Source organism: Thamnophis elegans, chromosome 3 (assembly GCF_009769535.1).
Source record: "Thamnophis elegans isolate rThaEle1 chromosome 3, rThaEle1.pri, whole genome shotgun sequence".
NCBI lineage: Eukaryota > Metazoa > Chordata > Lepidosauria > Squamata > Colubridae > Thamnophis > Thamnophis elegans.
This window is the reverse complement of record NC_045543.1, coordinates 4,575,822-4,598,794: the sequence shown is the minus strand read 5'-3', so window position 1 is coordinate 4,598,794 and position 22,973 is coordinate 4,575,822. Positions and strand designations below refer to the sequence as shown.

Sequence of the window (22,973 nt, the reverse complement as noted above, 5' to 3'; positions counted from 1 at the left end):
TTTAAGTGACAGTTGAGTGAAGAACCTGTGTCCTAAATGTTACTTAAAAACCTGTTGGAGAGGAAGGATTCTGAAAATTGTAGTTCAGCAATACCTGGAAAGTTACAAGTTCCCCACTTGCATTGCAGAGTGAATCTTGGAGAGCTTCTGCAAGACGAAGAAAGGGAAGAGGATTAGACGTAGCTGATAATAAAAGACATAATGAAAAGATCCCCTCTTAGAAAAAGTGCCAATTTACAGTGTTCATTTTATTGGCATTTAATTTTGGAAAGTCTGATTCTCAAGTAATATTTTCTTTCAGTTTCACTGGTCTTCCAGATGCATTATTTAGTGTGTTTAATGGGACTTTTGCCCTTTCTACAGGTTTTCATCTTTGCTCTTTGCATTTTTCACTGATATGAAACACATATGCACACAGACACAACATACTGCATTGGTGCATATTTTATGTCAAAGAAAAAAAAACAACCTTACATTTTCCTAGGGAAGGATTAATTGTACAAATGAATGTTAGTCTAAGAAGTGTTGGTCCTTTTCTTTGGAATATGTGTTTATTAGAACGAATAACATTTTTTTTTTGCCTGGCCCCATGATGCTGTAAAAAAAGTGTAAATGGAAATTTGAAACATAATTCCCAAAAGCTATGACCTCAGGTTTATCACAAGCTTTCTAAGTCATTCTTTGCTTTTATATAAAGCTAAACTTTATTGATTGCATGTCAGGTGAGATGAAGTTTATTAGCTGTAGGACAATCTAATGCATGATATATTTTACAAATCAAAGAGCCTATTCTTAGTTTTGATCACTAGAGGATTTGGGCATCTCAGTTTTGTTTGTGTAAATGTGTTTTATTTTCCATTTTCATTTCGTACAGTCACATATATACTGTGCATAACCGGGGCCATATAACATTAAACAATAAACACAGCCATTCCTCTTGTCAACAATACCCCCCAAAATAGAAACCCAATGTACCTCTTCGACCCTCCATACACCCTTTCTTTCGCCCCCCTCCAACTTTCCTTCTTCCCTCCAACATTCCCCTCTATCCTACTTCCCCTCCCCCTCTACCACTCCTCTCTCCCAGTACACTCCCTCCCTTCCTTCTCACCCTCCCTCCAATCCTCTCTCCCACCCTCTCTACCCCTCTTTCTTCTATCCCTCTACTCCTCCCTTCGGTGTATTTCTACTATCTATCAATATATTCAGCTTGTCCTATTTTTACACTAGAATTAAAGAGCAACAGTATACAAGTGCAATCGTGTTACTTTAAAATCTAGCACATACTATATTTCCCCCCTCCCCCCTAAGACCCCACCTCCCTCCCCCCCCCACTTCCCAGAGCCCGTACACGGTGTAGCTTTTTAACAAACACAGTCTAAAATATATTAAAACAAAGGAAATTAAAAAAAAAAAGAAAGTCAATAAGATCTCTGCGTTGAACTCAGCTTCTTGCTGTTGCACAAACTTTAAGACAGTTTAAATTATTCCTAATCTTAAGCATAGGCTTAAGGCATCTCAGTTTTAACGTGGATTCTCTTTTAAGAATCCACTGGAACTTTTTGTAAGTTGCAGCGTCTTTGAATAGTAACATTACTACAGTGAGGTTGAGTCAGCCTTAGTATTTCAAGCTTTGCAAGAACGGTTTCAAAAGCTTCCTGACCTTGGAAAGTAGGGAATTTGATTCCCTTCCCATCCCACCCCCATCCTGGGTAATTCTGTAAAGAAGACACAGTAAGAAGCATTGTGTCTTAAATAGTTTAGCGGCCACACACTCTGGACATAAGATTGTTTGTTCAGATGCCGCACTTGCTAATGGTGCAAAACCAAGTGAAATGGTGTTGCGATGCTGAACAGCTTTCCTTACTTTCTGTAACTTAGACATAAGAGAAAAATGGCTCGGATAGAAACTTCTGGGAAATATTCCATTCAGTATACACAGATTCTTAAGCCTTGGCAAATCTTCCACCATGCTGTGCCAGAGGTGACTATGGATCTACCCTAATTCTTTTGAGAATCGCAGGCTTAATTTGCTCTATTTACATGTTAAACAAACACCCCAAAAGAAAAGGGGGAAATGTCTAAATTACTTTATAGCTCTGCAGAGATGAGCCAGAGATCTGAGAGAGGATGAAACTTGCTTTGTGGATATACTTGAGAATGGCAAATAGTTATAACTAGCTTGCCAAAATAACGTGTGTGTGTGTGTGTGTGTGTGTGTGTGTGTGTGTGTGTGTGCTTGCGCGCATGTGTGAAAAGGGATTTGGATCCAAATTCTTTTTCTTCTACCTCTCTATTCAAGGATATTTCCTCTGTGACTGAGCGTGTTTCTAACTTTGGAGCCTGGCTTGGCACAATATCTGTTGGAGAACAACAAGTAGATAAAAGTCATTCCTTCATTCTGTCCCCACCCTTGCATTTATAAATAAGTTCCAATATCAATCCTTTCTTAGGATTCCTTTGTGAAGAGCCGAGGTGTCGCAGTGGTTAGGGTGCAGTACTGCAGGCCACTTCAGCTGACTGTTATCTGCAGTTCGGCTGTTCAAATCTCACCAGCTCAAGGTTGACTCAGCCTTCCATCCTTCCGAGGTGGGTGAAATGAGGACCCAGACTGTGAGGGTGATATGCTGACTCTGTAAACCGCTTAGAGAGGGCTGAAAGCCCTATGAAGCGGTATATAAGTCTAACTGCTATTGCTATTGCTATTCTTCCCAATTCTGTTTAACATCACCAGGGAGTTGCTAGGAAGGTTACTGGTTCAAGGTCAAATACATTTGATATGCTAATGATATTCAATTGCACAAGTGGTATATAAGTCTAACTGCTATTGCTATTTGTTTACACTTCCCTTTTTAAATTAGGGATAGTGATAAATTGATGACAGACGGCTCTTGAGTTATGACTACAACTTGCACCAGAATTTCCTTTGCTAAGAAGGCACACCCGATTTGATGACCGGTTTCGCCATCATTATTAAGTGAATCACTGCAGTCGATAAGTGTGAATCACATGGTCGTAAAGCAAACCCAGCTTCCCCCATTGACTTTGCTTGTTGGAAGCTGGCTGGAAAGGTTACAGAGGATACTGCAGCGTACAGAACTTCCTAATTTTGATCAAGTGACTTACAGTTATTTTGTAATTTGTAATTTGTAATTTTAATAGATTTGTATGCCGCCCAATCCCGGAGGACTCCGGGCGGCTTACATAAAAGCAATTTAAAAAATATTAAAAAAGAATTAAAACACAGAACAGTACAACTTAAAAACAGAAAGACACAACATGCACTCAGTTGTAATGGGGCTGAAGTTCAGTCAAGATCAACAGCCCCCAGGCCTGCTGGAACAGCCAGGTCTTAACGGACTTATGGAAGGCCGAGAGAGTGGGGAGGGTCCGGATCTCAGGGAGTAGATCGTTCCAAAGGGCCGGAGCAGCAACAGAGAAGGCTTTCCCCCGAGGAGCCGCCAGGCAGCATTGTATGGCCGACGGTACCAGGAGAAGGCCCGCCCTGTGCGATCTTATTGGATGCTGGGAGGTATGTTGCAGGAGGCGGTCACGGAGAGCCAAGGTGGCACAGTGGTTAGGGTGCAGTACTGCAGGCCACTTCAGCTGACTGTTATCTGCAATTCAGCGGTTCTAATCTCACTGGCTCAAGGTTGACTCAGCCTTCCATCCTTCCGAGGTGGGTAAAATGAGGACCCGGATTGTTGTTGGGGGCAATATGCTGACTCTGTAAACCGCTTAGAGAGGGCTGAAAGCCCTATGAAGCGGTATATAAGTAACTGCTATTGCTATTGCTATTGCTAGATTATAAGTTTGAAACCTGGCCATAAGTCACTTTTTTCAGAGTTGTTATACTTCAAATGTCCAAATGGTTGTAAGTCAAAGACTAGCTGTGTTTAGAAATTACATAATTCACCAAACATCTCACTCTCTCTACAATAATTAACAGTCAAAACATAAATCAAATACAACAAAGCTAAAAAAGCAATAATCATAAGAAAATTTATAAGGAAAAAAAAATCCTATTTACCAAAACCCCAAATGGCAATTACAGGACATGTGCTGCCGTTTCACTGTATAGTGATGGCATCTGCTGTAAAGAAATTTCTGAACTGAGTCATAGTTCTAAACAAACATTGGGGATAAATTTGATGCTCCGTAACATGAGCATGCTTCCCATACTTGGCACAATATTTTATTGTCTGTATTTTTTTAAAAAATTAATCAGAGGTGTGTTCCTACCAGTTCGTATCTATTCGGTAGAACCGGTTCGTCAAATCTACCGAACCAGTTAGAAGAGGTTCCACCAGTGGACCCGGAAAGCAGGCCACACCTACAGAAGAGATTCCAACAAATTTTGAAACCCACCACACACACACAGACTCTCTCTCTCTCTCTCTCTCTCTCTCTCTCTCTCTCTCTCACACACACACACACACACACACACACACACACAGACTGACACAGAGAGAGAGAGAGAGAAAGAAAGGAAGAAATAAAGGAAAAAAGAAAAAAGAAAGAAAAAGGACCCGGATTGTGGGGGCAAGTTGCTGACTCAATTTGCTAAAAAAAAATTGTAAACCGCTTAGAGAGGGCTGAAAGCTCTATGAAGCGGTATATAAGTCTAATAAATAAATAAAAAGAGTGAGAGAGAGTTGAAAGAAAAAAAGAAAAAAGGGACAGAGACAAAAGGAAGGAGAGAGAGAGAGAGAGAGAACACGTGGCCGGCAAGCCACTCCCACCAGGTCACATGGCTGGCAAGCCACTCCCACAAAGGAGGCCACACCCACAGAGTAGGTTCCAAATTTTTTTGAATCCCACCACTGAATTTAATCCATTTATATGGTTGCCCAACATGCAATAACAATTTCGGGTATGCTAACAGAATTTAAAAACTAAGGATACAAAATAAACAATATATATAAAAAAACATAATGGCAACCAAGGTTAACCATCAACCAACAGTTAATTGACAGCTCCTGACAGGTTCAACTAACTAGTTATCCAAGGTTTTTAAGACTTTCTGAAAAAGCCAGAAGGCCAGTTGAAACTCAATACTGTGATTTAATAAAAAAGGAATTCGACTCCCTCTTCAACTTATTTCTAGGTTTGCTGTGCAATTTCTGTATGTTGCCATTTCTGCTGAGTCAGAAATGGGCATCTGGTGCTATATATCCACCCTCTTTCCAATAATGTTTGGAGCTCCCTTTGCATGGAATTACAATGCAAGCGATTATTAAATATGCCCTTACTTTGCATTTTTTAATCCATGGCAGCTATGCTTTAACATTGTTCTCCTTTATTGTTCTTTCCCTGGTTTAAATTTTTTAGCACTTGAAATTGTGAAAAGGCTGCTGAGTAATATCTTCAGGTATTAGCTGTCTGCTTTGGGACCCTGTTCTGAGAAAAGAATCCATCTTAAATTCGACTGTAACTCTTCAGCCTTTATAAAAGCTACAGCTGCCATTGCAATATCTACAGAATACAAGTTTCTGAAACAAATTCTTAATATCGTTCTTTTAAAACACAGACAGTTCCCGTGCCATCTATTTCATTGAAGGAGCTCATCGCCTTTACAGTCCAAATACAGCAAAGATTTGTTGTTGTTTTTTTCTGTGTGTATGGACAATAATGTAAATTGGGGATTTTTTTTTTTTTTTAAAAACCCCCAGATTTGGAACTTTTATTCTGAAAGTGTGAGTTAAAACCCCAATCCCAAAAGGCAGAGGAAGAATGGGAGGGAATGTAAGAGTAGGAAAGAGGGGAGGAATGGGAAGAAGAGGGGAAGGGGAAGGAGAGAAGGGAAAGGAGAGGTGGAAGGAAGGAAGGAGAGAAGAAAGAGAAGAAAGGGGGTAGGAAGGAGGGAGGGGGGAGGGAAGCAAGGAGGGAAGGAAGGAGAGGAGAGAAGAAAGGAGGGAAGGAAGGAGGGAAGGAAGGAGAGAAGAAAGGGAAGGAAGGAGGGAAGGAAGGAGGGAATGTAGGAGAGAAGGAAGGGGGGAAGTAAGGAGGAAAGGAAGGGGGAAAGGAAGGAGAGAAGGAGAAAAGGAAGGAGGGAAGGAGAGAAGGAGGGAAGGGGAAGGAGGGAGGGAAGGAAGGGGAGTAGGAGAGAAGAAACGAGGGAAGGAAAGAGGGAGGGAGGGAAGAAGAAGTAGGACCGTTGTAAGATAAGATGGATCTATGGGATGATAAAAAAGCAATCTTCAAGTATATTGTCAACAGTAAGGAAAAATTGTTATAAATACATATTATTAATAACAGCTATGAGATCATATAATTGTGAATGTATATATGAAATTGATAAAATAAAATAAAATAAAATTATTATTAAAAAAAACAAAACCCAATCCCAGCCCTACTTGAAACGAGATGAATACAGTAGATTTCAATGTTCGTTCTCCTGATTCCCCATAATGCTATAGGACAGCGATGGTGAACCTTTTTTGGCTCGTGTGCCATAAGGGGGGGGAGCGCAGGGGGGGTCGTGCGCAGGCGTGCCTCACCCATAATGCAATGCATGACACCCCCCAGTGCCCATGCATGCATGAGAGGTGCTCCCCCGATTTTTTGCATGCTTTTTTCACCCTCCCCAGGCTCCAGAGGCTTTATAGGAGCCTGGGGAGGGTGAAAACAGTCTCCCCCCCCTCGAGGCCCTCTGGAGGCTTCAAGGACCTTCAGGAGGATTTCCTGAAGCCTCCAGAGGGCAAAAAAAACGATCCTACGAGCAAACTGGAAGTCACTTCCGGTTTGCTCGTAGGGTTGGTTTAAGCCCTCCGGAGGCTCCAGGGATCTTCAGGAGGCTTCCCTGAAGCTTCCAGAGGACTAAAAATGACTCTACGAGCAAACCGGGACTTCTGGTTTGCTTGTAGGGCGGCTTTTAGTCCTCCGGAGGCTTCAGGGAAGCCGCCTTAAGGTCCCTGAAGCCTCCAGAGAGCTTAAACCGACCTTAGGAGCAAACCGGAAGTCCGTTCCCAAACTTCTGGTTTGCCCATAGGGCTGGTTTTTCTTTTTTTTTCCTTGTTGTAAGCCGCCCGCAGTCCTCCGGGATTGGGCGGCCTATAAATCGCATAAATAAATAAACAAACAAACAAACAAACAAATAAATAAGTTCAGTCTCAAATGTGGTTGTAAGTTGATGGTTAATGCACTATATGGACACAGAAATGAGTTAGGTATTTACCTATACTGTACTTAATTTATAACTATTTATAACATTTATTTTTCTGTCTTGGTCCAGTGAAAAATATACAGGCAATACAGTTCTTACACGTCACCAACAGTTCTTTCCTTACATGAGTTTCACCCTATACATTTATCTATGATTCAATAAAATGCATGTTAGTTAACAGCTAACTTTTTTAAAAATTCTTTTGGGTTTGGGTTTGGGTTTATTAACATTTATAGGCCGCCCTTTTCCCTGAGGGGACTCAGGGCGGCTTACATAGGATCAGGGGAGGGTAATACAGACAGTGACATAAACAGAGTAAAATAATAACCAACATTCATTCATCATTCGGGAGGGGCGATTATCTTTGTCCCCAGGCCTGACGGGCTAGCCAGGTCTTAAGGGCTATGCGGAAGGCCTGGATGGTGGTGAGAGTACGAATCTCCACGGGGAGATCGTTCCAAAGGGTCGGAGCTACTACTGAAAAGGCTCTCCTCCTTGTAGTTGCCAGCCGGCACTGGCTGGCAGATGGGATTCGGAGGAGGCCCAATCTATGAGATCTAATTGGTCGCAGGGAGGTAATTGGCAGAAGGCGGTCTCTCAAGTACGCAGATCCACTACCATGAAGGGCTTTATGGGTGACTAGTAGCACCTTGAAGCGCACCCGGAGATTGACAGGTAGCCAGCGCAGCTCGCGGAGGATAGGTGTTATGTGGGTGAACCAAGGTGCGGCCGCGTTCTGGACTAGCTGAAGTCGCTTTTAATTTATAAAGTGCTTTAATTATCGCTGTTGTTCATCCCACCAGTTTCCTCAACAATTCCTATGACTATCAAGTATGGCTTTTTAAAAGTTTGCCACTTTTGTTGTTGTTTTCAGTTGTTGTTGTTGTTGTTGTTGTTACATAAACAGAAAATCAACCTCAGCATATAATTATATCAGTGTTTCTCAACCTTGGCTACTTGAAGATGTCTGGACTTCAACTCCCAGAATTCCCCAGCCAGCGAATGCTGGCTGGGGAATTCTGGGAGTTGAAGTCCAGACATCTTCAAGTAGCCAAGGTTGAGAAACACTGAATTATATGAATATTAACATTTTTAATCATCATTGTCTCTTCTCTGCAGGTCAACTTTGTAGTGTGCCAACTGTTTGCCTTGCTGGCTGCTGTGTGGTTTCGAACTTACCTACATTCAAGCAAAACTAGTCCGTTCATAAGGCATGTTGTTGCCACACTATTGGGCCTTTATCTTGCACTTTTTTGCTTTGGATGGTAAGTAGCTCGATTTTTCATTTCAGTGCTTTTATTTCTTAGAGTTAGAGTCTTAGAGTCATTCTCAAAACGTTAGTGTATTCCAGTGACGTGCGGTCAGCTTTAGCCCTGGTGAGGCAGCTTTTTAGACTTGTGGACTTCAACTCCCAGAATTCCACAGCCAGGCATGCTCAGTTCCGATTTAAAGTGACAGCATTTCCCCCCCCCTTGCAAAATAGGTTTTCCCATTCTTTTTCTTCTCCCTCCCCCTCCTTCCTCCCTCTCTCCATCCTTCCCCCCTCTCTCAAACAGACACACGCACACAGAGAAATTGGATCCCTCTCTCATTCACTCACTCTCAAACACAAACACAGAAGTTTGATTGGATATATTTTCCAAAGGCTTGAAAGCAGCTCTTCTGCCATACCCCCCCTTCCCCTGCTGCCTTCCGATCAAACTTTTTGAATTCCTCCCCCCTCCCTACACACACCTTTTCCAGCTGTTTCAGAGACGATTTCAACTCTGCTTCTGCCTGCCCTCGCCTCCCCTCATGAAAGGCCAGAGCTCTGTCAGACTGAGCTAGTTGCTCCCAGAGAACTCTAAAAAGCCTGTAAAAATGCCCTCTACAGGAGGTGAAAGAACACGTGGATCATTTGCATAAGGAATTTTTTGCTTGTTAACCCTTGCTTAACTCTTAAAAGGCGAAAAATTCCTTATGCAAAAGAGGCCCCTAGTTCTCTGGCCTCCTCCTATGGTTAACACAAAGCACTGTTCCAAGTCACTGTGAATCTGGCAGCAACTACCTTGGCTTTAATTATTTTAAAAAAATTCTTTAAAATTCTTTTAATTATTATTATATTATTATTAGAATTAATTATTTTAATTCTAATAGATAACAGTTTATCAACAAAGGAGCAGATCAGGCAGTGTTTCATTTCTCTCTGTTTATTAAAACTGAATTGGTACTTGGATTAATAAGCCATTATCATAATATTTTCTTCCTAGGTATGCCTTACATTTTGTTATACAAAGTGGAATTTCATACTATATCATGATCATTATAGGAGTGGAAAATATGCACAAGTGAGTATTGAGCCATTCATATATCCTTAAGTGAAGTATAGAGGGTGATATAATTTGCAGGCAAATGGGATTTTAGGTGAAACGTTATATACCATATTTTTCGGAGTATAAGACGCACCGGAGTATAAGGCGCACCAAGATTTTGAAGAGGCAAATGTAAAAAGAAAACGTTTTTGCACTCTGCAGACCTCCCAAAAACGGCACATTTTTCGCAAAAACGGCCCGTTTTATGTCAAAAAAAGGAAGGGGGGTAATGGATGTGGAGAGAGGAGGTAGAGGGGGAGGGGAAGTAGGGTAGAGGGGGATGATGGAGGGAAGATAGAAAGTTGGAGGGTGGTGGAAGAAAGAGGTATATGGAGAGCGGAAGAGTTATATTGGGTTTTTATTTTCTGAGTCATTGTTGACAAGAGGAATTGATGCAATTTTTGTTTAATGCTGTATGGTGTTGGTCATGTACAGTATACATGTGAGTGAATAAAAATGAAAATAAAAAAAATTGTGAAAAAAAAGGACATGCATAGCATTTAGGAGGCTTATAGAGTGCTCATGGTGACTGGAGGGGGGGGGGGGCAAAAATAAGCACAAAATGGGGTTGGGTTTCAGGAGGCCAAAAATGCTGTATTCAGTATATAAGACGCACCCAGATTTTCACCCTCTTTTTTGAGGGAAAAAGGTGCGTCTTATACTCCAAAAATATGGTATATGTTCTCCTAGTGCATTCCATATCTTTAATATACATTGTCTTATGAAGATTTTAGAATCACTTCCGGTGCCTAGATTCACCTTCAGGTATCTTGTTTATGTAGAAAAGTATAGCCCATCTTGTCTGTTGTTTAAAGTGCCAGAAGCTTATCACACCTATTGTTTGCCAGTAGAAACCCTGGAGGGATGCTGTAATTCTCTCTACTGCGTTGCTAACATGTTTGCATTGCTTCATCATCAGTGTTCCGACTTCTACATTCTAATTCCATCTAAGTAAAAAAATCTGTAACGATCTAGATTGTAAAGAAATTTGAGTTTTCATTCATTAGTTTTAAAGAAAGAAAAAGGCCTAGTATTTATATCCATGCATAAACTTCATAATTTGATTCAGGTCTGGGAGTCTTCTGATTGTCTCTTCATTTCCAGGTGCTTAGTACATGCTGCATATTGCTTCCTTGTCTTCTTAATCTGAATTATTATAATATCTACCATCATGAGCAATGGATGTTTATTATGTGTCTGATGAAGCAGAAATCAAGGCAAATCACAATTGCATTTGTAAGCTTTAGTTCTCAAATATTACCCTTCTTGAGTTATAGATGTTCAACTGGACGGAGGACTATAGTTGTGCCATAGAATGTGCCACATACAGCTATCATAATAAGTTGAAAAATATTGAACCTGGCCCATGTATACATTTTATTCCCATCTTGATGTAAAAAATGTGACTTTTTTGTGAATTGTGGTAAAAATTAATTGTGCAACACAGACTCACTTGGGAAGCCAACCCTTCATTGAATAGTGAAAATGTAAACAGTGGTTTTAAAAATTAAGATTTTATGGGCTGTTAAAGGTCAGAAGAGCCTTCTCTTTTTCTGTCTGTTTTGTTCTGGATACGATAAGACTTCCTGAAATTCCCCAGGTATTCTGGGCTGGTATGGAAAGAATTTTAATCCCAATATATTTGGAAACCATCTGAGGAGAACTTGTGGCCTTTGGTAAAAGTACTGACAGTATTAGTGCATGCTCAGCTTTATACTCAAATTAAGATGCTTCCGTGCTTCAGCGTTGGCACATAGGATTTACGTTCCACAGCAGAAAAAAAATCTAGTGATTTTTGTGTGTGTGTGTATTGTAATTATGGGAACAGAATTACTGGTTATAATAACCTCATTTCTTCTGTATAATTAAGTACCAATTAAGTATAGTATAAAATCAACATTGTGTTTAGCATCATGTTACTACATGAATTGGTATTGTAATCTGTAGGTTTTTGCTTCCTACAATACTCTAGAACAGTGGTTCCCAAACTTGGCAACTTTAAGACTTGTGGACTTCAACTCCCAGAATTCTGGGAGTTGAAGTGCACAAGTCTTAAAGTTGCCAAGTTTGGGAACCACTGTTCTAGAATGTAAGCTGTGTTGGTTCCGAAAAGCTGTTGTAAGCAATTCTAAGGCACATTTCCCTGGGGGATAAAATGTCATGTGGGACATTACGGAGCCCCCAGGAAGAAGAAATGAAAACCATCAGTTCTCAAGACTTTAGCAAAGTGAAATCAATAATACCTGTATTGCAGCTCCCGGGTTCTGTGCCAGCAAGCAGATCTGAGAACGAGGGCCCCCATGCGCTATTGAATTCTTATCTCTTTTTTAAAATCCCTCATTTTAACCTGTCAGAGAACCTGAATGCAAACATCAGTGCTGAGATAAATTACTACCTTCACTAAACACTTTGTAAGAGGGATGGCCTAATAACCAACTGTATTGTAGTTCAGGGGGGAAAAAAGCCCTTATGGAAAAGTTGACAGTTGTCGTTTTAGATTAAGAATTTTTGGTCTTCCTTCAGAAATGATTTAAATTGTTTAAAGTTAGTTCAGCAAGAAGAAGCTAAGGTCAATGTAGAATGTCATTAATTTCTTTATTTATTTTTTCTCAATAGATTTTAGACTGTGTTTGTTAAAAATCCATACCGTGTACGGGTTCTGGGAAGTCGGGGGGGGGGGGAAGGAGGAGGGGGTTGGGGAGGTGGAGGGAGGGAGGGGCATACATTAGGCTAGAAACTAGAATTATCTTGACATACAAAAAATTGTATTTCGATGTTTTACTGATTGAGGAATGATGAAATGTTTGTTTTAAAAGAAATAAAACTTTTGAACTGAACAAGAATTTTTGGTCTTCCTAATAACGTTACCATACTGCTGCCTTTTCTGTTTGTTATTGGGGAAACTAGTTGCTTGTATTTCTTGCCGTATATGTCTAAAAAAAAAGTGAGAAATATTTGTCAATCAATCAATCACGCTTATAATAATATATCTTCTGGATTTGTAGTTCCAGTTTGAAGAGCTGGTGTCAGCTGTGGCTAGGAAGGGCTGTGCAGAATTGGGAGTGCCAGTTCTGTCTTTTTCTAGATCGGGAGGGGTTGGTTTGGTTTGGTTTTATTAGTTTTGTATGCTGCCCACTCCCGAAGGACTCCGGGCGGCTTACAATAAAAAGGGAAGGGGGATAAATAAGACAATACAGCAATTTAAAATACAACAACATTCATAATTAAAGTGGGGCTGGATACTTCAACAGCCCCAGGCCTGCCGGAGCAGCCAGGACTTAGTAGCTTTACGGAAGGCCGGGAGGGTAGTGAGGGTCCGGATCTCCACGGGGAGATCGTTCCAGAGGGCCGGAGATGCAACAGAGAAGGCCCTCCTCCGGGGGGTCGCCAGGCGACATTGGCTGGCAGATGGAATCCGGAGGAGGCCAAGTCTGTGCGATCGAATCGGTCTTTGGGAGGTAATTGGCAGGAGGTGGTCTCTCAGAACTTTAAAGGGAGGGAAAGGATGACAATGGAAGAGCCGTTCTGTGGCATTAGCATCGCCACTGGCAGTGATCGTGGTGCTTGGAGAGGTTGGTGCTTGGTAGCATGTCGTTTTGAGCTGTGAGGTGCTCTGGAACCCTGGGTGGCAACTACAGATCCTTCCTAGTGGTGGCAATAGTTGGCAGCTATTGGATTGCTTATTTTTTCAGAAAATGCCACCGGGATGCATAAGGCTTTTTTTTTGACAAACTGCATATTGGGCAAGTCTGGACTGCAGCCCCATCTTAACAGCACCTGAGGCTGTGTAGCACTTTGCATTCCTGAGTACTTAGACAAGATAAATGATAATAGGATTGCACTGTTGTATACAGGGCCGGATTTAGATGAAAAGAGGCCCTGGGCTATTCCACTTATGAGGCCCTTTCACCTCCCATTTTTAAGTTTGTAAATTACATGAGAGACAATAAAATACATCATTACTGTGATATATATCAATATATATATATCAATATATATAGCTGGCCACCCGACGGAGGGCGGCTCTGCTCTGCGGCAAAGGCAGCGAGGCCAGCCGCCTCCCCTGCTGTGCTCAGCTGCCCGGCTCGGCCCCCTTGCCCTCACCTGCCTGGCCGCTAGTGGGCTCCGCGTCGACGGGGCGGCTACTGGGAGTGGCCGCGCTTCTCGCCAGACCGCCGGTGCCGGGAACGTGGGCGGGCTCCCCAACTGCCGCGGCGCTGGAACGATCTTAACCAATACATTTTTATGTTTGTTTATTAGTCATATGTGTAGAATTTCTCCTTATTTTCAGTTCACTGTTTTTAGAATAGTGTAATTTTTATTTTGCTAACAATTTGAATGTAGGCCCCTCTTGATCTTGAGGCCCTAGGCTGAAGCCTAGTTAGCCTATAGGAAAATCCGGCCCTGGTTGTATAGCTAGTATTTCTTGGTTTAGCAAGAGCTCACGTAATGATATATGAATGAACCAATTTTTAAACACATTCTATTTCTTCTTTCATACTGCTTTCTGAGAAGGGAAAATGAGTTAATGAGTAATGTCAGGTGAAAGACCAGGTCCAATTAAACTGATGTATTGCTAATCATGCCTATTTACAGAAATCTTCTCAGCTAAGGGGTTAGCACCTGCTTGAGGTTAGATAAGGGTCAGTGACATTGAAGTGGGAGTTGGATTTAGTTCGTGTTTGGCTACGTAGGGATGCTAGGCTGAGCCCTCTTTTAACCCTGCCCCCCCCCGATTCTGCCACTCCTTTTCTATAAGTAACTTGCTTCTCCTTGGAAAAAAAAAAGAAAATATTAACCAGAAACATCATATTGACGAAGAGAAGGATTGTTAGAATTTATTGCAGTCTAGATAGGAACATTGAAACCAATCGAGCTTATATTAGCCTAGTTTATGCCCAATTAATTTCAGTGGTTTTGATTCTTAGTATGACTAAGTCTATATCTAACGCACAATAAATATGTTCATGACATCTTCTGCTATTGCTTCCTGTTTTGTGTGTGTGAGTTATCTATATTTGAAAAGTTGGTTACTATACGGAAATCTGCATAGGACAAAATAAGATCAAACTGGAAATATAATTTCAGTTCTACTTGGAGACTTCTGGATTTTGTGCTTGAGGTGGAAAAAAATGAAGCTTTGATCTTGCGTTTTACTGATTAGATTGAATTGTCGTTATAGAAATGGCTAGTTTATACTCTTATGGAAAAATAAAAAATCGAGGTTCAATGTTAATGCTTTATTCTACTGCAACAGAGGGAGTCAGGAGTCAACTCTCTTTTCCCCTTCCCCTTCATGTCCTACTATTTGATTTTGTATTTTTGTATTTTTATTCTAGTCTATAAACTAATAAGATGTTAAAATGAAAGGAAATATAATTTCAGGTTGCTTGTATAATTGACTGGATTATTCAATATTATTCAAAATTATTCAATATTTCCTTGGGAGATTAGTGCATTATTAAATATAATGAGCTTAATAATTTATATTTTACCTTGTTCAAATATTATTTTCAGTTCAGCTGCCTTGCTTGTTTCAGATTTTTTAGAAAATAAATGGACAGATTCTCAGGGTCCAAATTGAAACAATGTACTTTAAAATGACCTTCAGCCAGCCACCAGCATACAAGAAGAATAAATATAAACTTAAAACAACAAGATAAAGATACACTGAGTGTATCCAACATTCTCTAGTTCAGTGTTTCTCAACCTTGGCTACTTGAAGATGTCTGGACTTCAACTCCCAGAATTCCCCAGCCAGCGAATGCTGGGAGTTGAAGTCCAGACATCTTCAAGTAGCCAAGGTTGAGAAACACTGCTCTAGTTGGTGGGATGCGGGCTAGTGTTTTGGCTTGCAAGATGGCCTCCAGATTAGATATTCTAGTTTGCATGCATGTGAGCACGCTTGGGGTAACTTGGACTTTGGTCATTGCTGTCTTAGCAGCAGAATGATGCTCTATATTGGTGATGGCGAACCTTTTTGGCATCGAGTGGCCAAACCGAAATGTGTGTGTGTGCACGCAAGCGCACGTGTGACTTCCAGAGCCCTGGAAACTCGAAGACCAGCTAGTCTTCTGGTTTCTGGTGCCCGCATGCGCGCTGGCCACCTGGTCTTCGGGTTTCTGGGCCTCCGGCATGCACAAAGATCATCTGGCCGGCATGGATGTGCATGCCAGAAACCAGAAGAACAGCTGACAACGGCGCATGTTCCCCCAGAGAGGGTTTTGTGTGCCACCTCTGTTGTGGCCCAGCAGGAGCCGTTGGAGCTGCCATCAGAATCTGACAGCGAGGGGCCCTATGAGTCGGCCCTGGAGGATGTGGAGGACCCTGGACAGGGTTCCGACTCCGAGCAGGGCGCAGAGAGACTGGTTGGCCACCAGGTGGCGCCTGAGCCTTGGACCAGTGGGGAGGAGACAAGGGAGAGTGATCCAGAAACCAGCAGTGAGTTGTTCCTGGATGCACACCATCGAAGAGCTAATAGGCGTCAGGAACAGTTGCGCAAGTACAAGAGGTAATTGCGCTCAGCTGGTGGTCATTAGGCTCCTCTCCAGACTATAAAAGAGACTGCTTGTGCACATGCCCCTCTTTGCAGAAGTCAACGCATTGACTAAAGAGAACGTAACTAACTTGGCAGGCTGGATTGTTGCCAAGGTTTGTCTGAATTGCTGCCAAGGTCCTTATCTGTTTGTATGCTTGGCTTTCAACCACCGAGATTCTGGTCTTGTTATTAAAGGACATTCTAATTAAGCTTGTCTCGGCTTTCGTTACTGGATGGAGGAGGGGGTCAGAACAGTTCTCCATCATGGCTCTATACCAGTGGTCTCCAACCTTGGCAACTTTAAGACTTGTGGACTTCAAGTCCCAGAGTTCCTCAGCCAGCAAAGCTGGCTGAGGAACTCTGGGAGTTGAAGTCCACAAGTCTTAAAGTTGCCAAGGTTGGAGACCACTGCTCTATACGATTTGGGTATGACTGAGGCTGATGCAGTAGATTCTACCTTCTATGTCTCACTAAAAAAATTACTGTTTGTGAAAATCAGTCATGCTGAGCGATGGAGATCAGTATCTCTGTGGTGATAACCAGATCCATAGAAAACGGAATTTTGGAATGGAGAGAGTAAATGATAAAAGTGTGTAAAAATATAGGTCGTGCATGAAAAAGTATTACAAGATAGATTATTTTCCCAACAGAATGAAAGAAAACTAGAGAAAGAAATAGAATGCAGAAGCCTTTTGGAAAATGATGAAAAAGTATCATATTACAGAGGGACACAAAAGTGCAGTTCACAAATGGAAAGTGTGAAGATGTCCCATCTATTTTAAATACAGATGATGCCATGCTGTTGACATGTAACAATGTGATTTGCAGAAAATGTTGGGTAGAAAGTGTAAGGCAATGAGATATGTTAATTTGAATTTTTTTTTAAAAATGAGCAAAATGGAGTGAATGACTAGAAAATATACATTATTTGCAAAAAACTAGATAGCAATAGCAATAGCAGTTAGACTTATATACCGCTTCATAGGGCTTTCAGCCTTCTCTAAGTGGTTTACAGAATCAGCATATTGCCCCCAACAACAATCCGGGTCCACATTTTACCCACTTCGGAAGGATGGAAGGCTGAGTCAACCTTGAGCCGGGGAGATTTGAACAGCTGAACTGCAGAACTGCAGTCAGCTGAAGTAGCCTGCAGTGCTGCATTTAACCACTGCGCCACCTATATATTTTTATGTGTTGTCAATGGAATGTTTGGAAGTACAGTGGTTCAGTGGTTAAAGATGCTGAACTTGTCAGCTGGAAATCTGATAGCTTGGGTTCAAGACCTGAGTGACAGGTGATGCGGTGAGTTCCTGTTACTTGCCCTAGCTCCTGCCCACCTAGCAGTTTGAAAGCATGCAAATGTAAGTAGATTAATAGGTACCACTGTGGTGGGAAGGTAACAGCATTCCATGTGTATGGTCATGCTGGCCACATGACCGCAGAAGGTTTTTTTTTTTTTAGATAAGTTTATTTATATGCCGCCCTTTTCCCTGGGGGGACTCAGGGCGGCTCACAACTTAAAAGGGGGGGGGGGGGAGAAGTGTCTTTGGACAATGCCGGTTGGCTTCCTCTGCTAATAAACAGAGATGAGCACCACCCCCTAGAGTCGGACATGACTCGACAGGGGAAACCTTTAATGGAATGTTTACTAAAAATGGGGAATGGGTGAAGAAAGAGCCGAGGTGGCGCAGTGGTTAGAGTGCAGTACTGCAGGCCTGACTGTTGTCTGCAGTTCAGCGGTTCTAACCTCACCGGCTCAAGGTTGACTCAGCCTTCCATCCTTCCGAGGTGGGTAAGATGAGGACCCGGATTGTTGGGGGTGATATGCTGACTTTGTAAACTGCTTAGAGAGGGCTGAAAGCCCTATGAAGCGGTATATAAGTAACTGCTATTGCTATTGCTATTGCTAAGAAAGATTAAGGCATACAACTGCTAGCAGGAATGTAATGGGTGTGTGGTCTATCACTTTAGTTGATGATTAATTACATCAGAACAAACATAAAAGTATGTTGGGGATTTAATGAACTTTTTGTAGCTAATGAAGAGAGTGGTTCTATAAAGAATCGGTATTGAATGGAAGCATATTAAATAAAAAGTGAATGACACGTATGAAAAACTTATTTGAGGTGGTTTGGTCAAATAGCACAAATAATTGAGAGTAAAATTGCAAAATACATTGATGAATGAAGGGGTTGAGAGGAAGAAAAACACTAGAAAATTTTGATTGGATCAATTGATGAAACCTCAAAAAAAAAGAGAGAAATGTTTAAAGAACAAAAGGCAGTGCAGGAAGGAAGGCATGTGTAAAAACATGCTGGAAGCCTAGACTGATAATGAGAGGCTCTGTGTAATAAATGGTGTTAGTATAAATTAGAATTCCCTTCCCTTCCCTTCCCCATACTTAAATTTCTTTGACTTTTAATTTATTTTTTTGCTTCTGAAAGGGAATTACATGATTTGCATTTTTATTATACATATTGTATATGCAGATGAAAAAACGTGAGAATTTTTCACACCGATAAAAAGATGTGCAATTCTGAAAAATACTCTGCCACCTACACAATAGAAAATGGAGAAGAATTTTACAAGGACGTGCACTTTCAAGTTAGTCATGACTCCTGCCAACTGCCTGGATTAGTGTCTGCTTTTTTTTCTTGGCAGGTTTTTCAGAAGTGGGTTTCCGTTCCCTTCTTGTTAGGATTTAGAGAAAGTGGCCCAAAGTCACCCAGGTGGTTTTGTGGATAAGGAGACTCACTGGAACTCATAGTTGCTCACTTTCTAGCCTGGTAATCACTGCATCAAACTGGCTCTTTATTAAATATTTCCAATCAATAATATTGAATAAAGTATTTCCAGCCCAGACTGATTGGAGATTGAATTGAATTGAATTTTATTATTTGTATGCCGCCCTTCTCCGGGAAGGACTCAGGGCGGCGAACAATTCAAAAAGGGGAAAAGGGAAACATAGAACAAAATACAGATAATTAAAAAAGCAAGAATCACACAACCACACAAGTCGAGAGGGGAGGGGAACTCATCAACCCCAGGCCTGCCGGCAAAGCCAGGTTTTGACGGCTTTTCGGAAGGCCTGGAGAGAGGTGAGGGTCCGAATCCCTGCGGGGAGTTCGTTCCAGAGGGCCGGAGCTGCCACAGAGAAGGCCCTCCCCCGGGTAGTAGCCAGATGGCATTGGCTGGTAGACGGAACCCGGAGGAGGCCAACCCTGTGTGATCTAATGGGTCTTTGGGAGGTAATTGGCAGCAGGCAGTCTCTCAAGAGATGGTGTGACTAATTCCAGTGAGACTTTTATCTGCTAGGGAGGCAAAAGTGCTCCAAGTTCTGAGACTTAGAGAGTGGCAACTGATCCTCTTGCTACGCTGTTGAGTGCTGAGCTGGTCTCTAATACCTTCCAATAATATAAAACTTGAGTGAACCTGTGCCAGAATTGGGTAAATGCTCAGATTAGCCATTTGACTCAAGCAATCAACCAAGTGACTCAACTACCACCTATTGCTGTGCTGTCTACTACAGTGGTCTCCAACCTTGGCAACTTTTAAGACTTGTGGACTTCAACTCCCAGAGTTCCTCAGCCAGCAAAGCTGGGAGTTGAAGTCCACAGGTCTTAAAGTTGCCACGGTTGGAGACCACTGGTCTGCTACACTGCTTCCTGCCATTGTGTGACTTCAGTCTGTTCATTTCGTGCCTGATAAATACGTCAGTTGTCCAGAAAAATTCAAAGTATTCGTCATTCAAAAAGATGGAAGTGCATGTATCCTTTAAAATTGTGATTTTTCTCAGATCGTTCTTGGGTGAGATTTATACTTGGACTTTTAACAAAGCTGCCAAATGGCCATTCTATATCTAGAAAATGATCCTGTTCTGGATACTTATGTGTTTTGCTTAAATTTACATCTGCCTTTGGTGACTCTGCTAGAATGGCAATATCTACTGATGAAATGACACTTATAAAGTATGGACATTTATTGTTGATTTCCATTTTTTTTCTTGCTTGGAATGGAGTGTAATGAACTGGTTTCATTTCACTAATTTAAACAGAGGGTAGCTAATGAATTGTGAGATGAGTTGGTTTTAGAGGACACGCCAAACATTAAAAGATTAAACCAGTACTTGACTGTAGATGGAAGACTAGAAGAATTTTATTTTTATTTATGAAATTTATCCAGTGCATCAGTCTTGGTGAACTCTAGATAAAGGACACATTCAAATTATAATGAAGCAGTAAAACAATAAACTAAAGCAAAACGTAACAGTGATAAAACTGTTATAAATACACTCTGACATACATGTCCCAAAGCTGTGTTGGAAAAACCAGATCTTTATCGGATTCTGCAAGGCCATGGAGCTACCTTTGCCTCATTTGGCAAGTTGGAACAAGTAGGAATGGGAGAGTCTCCATGGCGAATACCCACCATTGTCCTCCAGCTTTTGGGATTTTACATTTTTTGGGGTAGTCCAAGGTGCAACTCCATAGAAAACAAACCACTGTAATCAACGTAAGGAATGACAGAAGCCCAAAACAAAAGATTGTCTTCAAAGAGGACTCGGTCTCGATGGATCCCCAGCTTTCAAGCATGCTCTCCTGGAGAAGCACAACCCCATCAAGAATCAATATTGATAATCCCTTGAAATCGGAAGACTTTTGAATCAGCAGTCCTTCCATCTTGCTTGGGATGAGTCTGAATCTGTCTCTCCTCATTTTAGACTCCAGGCATTGAGGTTTAACTGCCTTATATCCCATTTGGCCTAGGGTGGAGATGTGCAATTGAATATCATTAGGATATCAAATGTATTTGACCTTGAACCAGTAACCTTCCTAGCAACTCCCTGGTGATGTTAAACAGAATTGGGAAGAATAGCAATAGCAATAGCAGTTAGACTTATATACCGCTTCATAGGGCTTTCAGCCCTCTCTAAGCGGTTTACAGAGTCAGCATATCATCCCCACAGTCTGGCTCCTCATTTTGCCCACCTCGGAAGGATGGAAGGCTGAGTCAATCTTGAGCCGGTGAGATTAGAACCGCTGAACTGCAGATAACAGTCAGCTGAAGTGGCCTGCAGTACTGCACCCTAACCACTGCGCCACCTTGGCCCTGCATTCCATAACAATTCCCAGCCCTTGGTGGCATTCTAGAACATATTATAGTAGACAATAATGAAAGCTATTTAGAGATTCAACAGCATCCTAGTACCGTGTTTCTATCATCCAAGCTTCTCCAGCCATCAATCATGAATGTGATTGGTGCAGTTACTGCTTCATATACAGATCTGAATCCAGAATGTAAATCCAGATAATCTTACAACCCTTTATTATCTCTTACACTCTTTCTCAACAACCTTCCTCCAAAAATGGGAGGCTTGGGATGGAAGAGTAGTTTGTCTAGTACTGTTGTATCTATGACTGGTTTCTTGAAGAATAGATGAACCAGTTCCTTCTTCAAAGCGGTTGGAACATCTCCCTCTTCAAAGTGGCATTGGCTACCATCTGGAACCATCTCATCTCTTGGCTTGTGGAACAAGCTCCATTATTATTTGAGGGAAATATTAGGATACAGTTTTTTTTTTGTAAATGATTTAATTTGGCAAGTAAATGAGAGCTCGATGAGAAATATTTTTCGTGGCTTCTGCCCCTCACTGTTCAGGTTCTAGAGTGGCTTTCAATTCACTTGGGCTGTGCAATGTTTTGATTGCAAATGAATTCTAGGTTACGTGTATGCTTTTTAAACAAGAGTTCTGTGAGATAAATCAGACTCTAAATAGACAGGATTAAGGCATTGAAGGAAAAAGTGGAAACCTACATTTCCGTTCATACTAATCATGGCATATGAAGTTATTTGTGAAATGAAATTGGGGGTTATTTGTGAAAGTTGCTCTGCGTGTAAGGAACAGACCTGACACTTTTTGGAAATATTGATTCCTTAACTGAGATAATTTTGGTTGAAAAGGCTTCATGTTTTTAGAGACGCACGTGATACTTGCTGAGATAAAAGTTGTAGATACAGTAGTTCTTAAAATATTGTTTTGCGTGATACATTATGCTTGGGGCTAGCTTAACAAAACAAGTGTGAGTCATTCAGCTAATACAGTTGCTACAAATATGATACTGGAATAGAATTATTCTGGCATTAATCTTCAAAAGATCTCAGCTGTGGAAGAAAGGAAAAATGTGTGTAATATGACATAAAAACATGTCATTGAATGACTATAACCTCTAGAAAACTTCCTAAAATTTGGTTTGGACACTAATAACTAATTCTTACCTTTTAAAATATCTTAATTTGAACAGTGGTATTTTATATGCATTTCTCATTTAACACCTGCCTTGCTTAACAATGGAAATTCTGATCCACATTGTGGTCATAAGTTGAGGTCTACCTGTACTATACAGTTGTTTATCACTTTCTCTAAAAATACCACAAAAAATCTCTTCCCGTATCTTATCTAATAACAAATCTTAAAAACCTCATGATTCAGTTGTGGTATTGAAAGAAAAAAAACCCACTCAAAGCTGCTAAGAAAAGAAAATCATTCTCATTTTAATCTTGGTCAACTTTATAAATTTGCTTTTCACTTTTAAAAGTCTGTGTGTTTATTCTGGGTGTCCCAGAAGCTGATTTCTTTTCATTCTTTCTTTATCTTTTCTCAGGAACTCCTGTGTGGGTATAACACATCTCTTTTGTAAGTGCCAAGTGAGAAAGTTGTCCAAGTCACTCTTCCGACTCATTATTTGTGTTTCCTTTTGAGCTATAAAACTTCCAGGAGTTTCATTTGTTAAAGCTTGTAGAGCAGTGTTTCTCAACCTTGGCAACTTGAAGATGTCCGGACTTCAACTCCCAGAATTCCCCAGCCAGCATTCGCTGGCTGGGGAATTCTGAGAGTTGAAGTCCAGACATCTTCAAGTTG

At 41.2% G+C, this 22,973-nt stretch overlaps 1 protein-coding gene across 1 annotated transcript in view; it reads left to right on the top strand.

Moving 5' to 3' along the window:
• Positions 1–22,973, top strand: part of MBOAT2 (membrane bound O-acyltransferase domain containing 2) — a 95,556-nt gene that overhangs the window by 21,786 nt on the left and 50,797 nt on the right. The window contains 2 exon segments of the mRNA XM_032214653.1: positions 8,285–8,430; positions 9,415–9,492. Of these exon segments, the coding sequence (XP_032070544.1) occupies positions 8,285–8,430; positions 9,415–9,492 (224 nt within the window).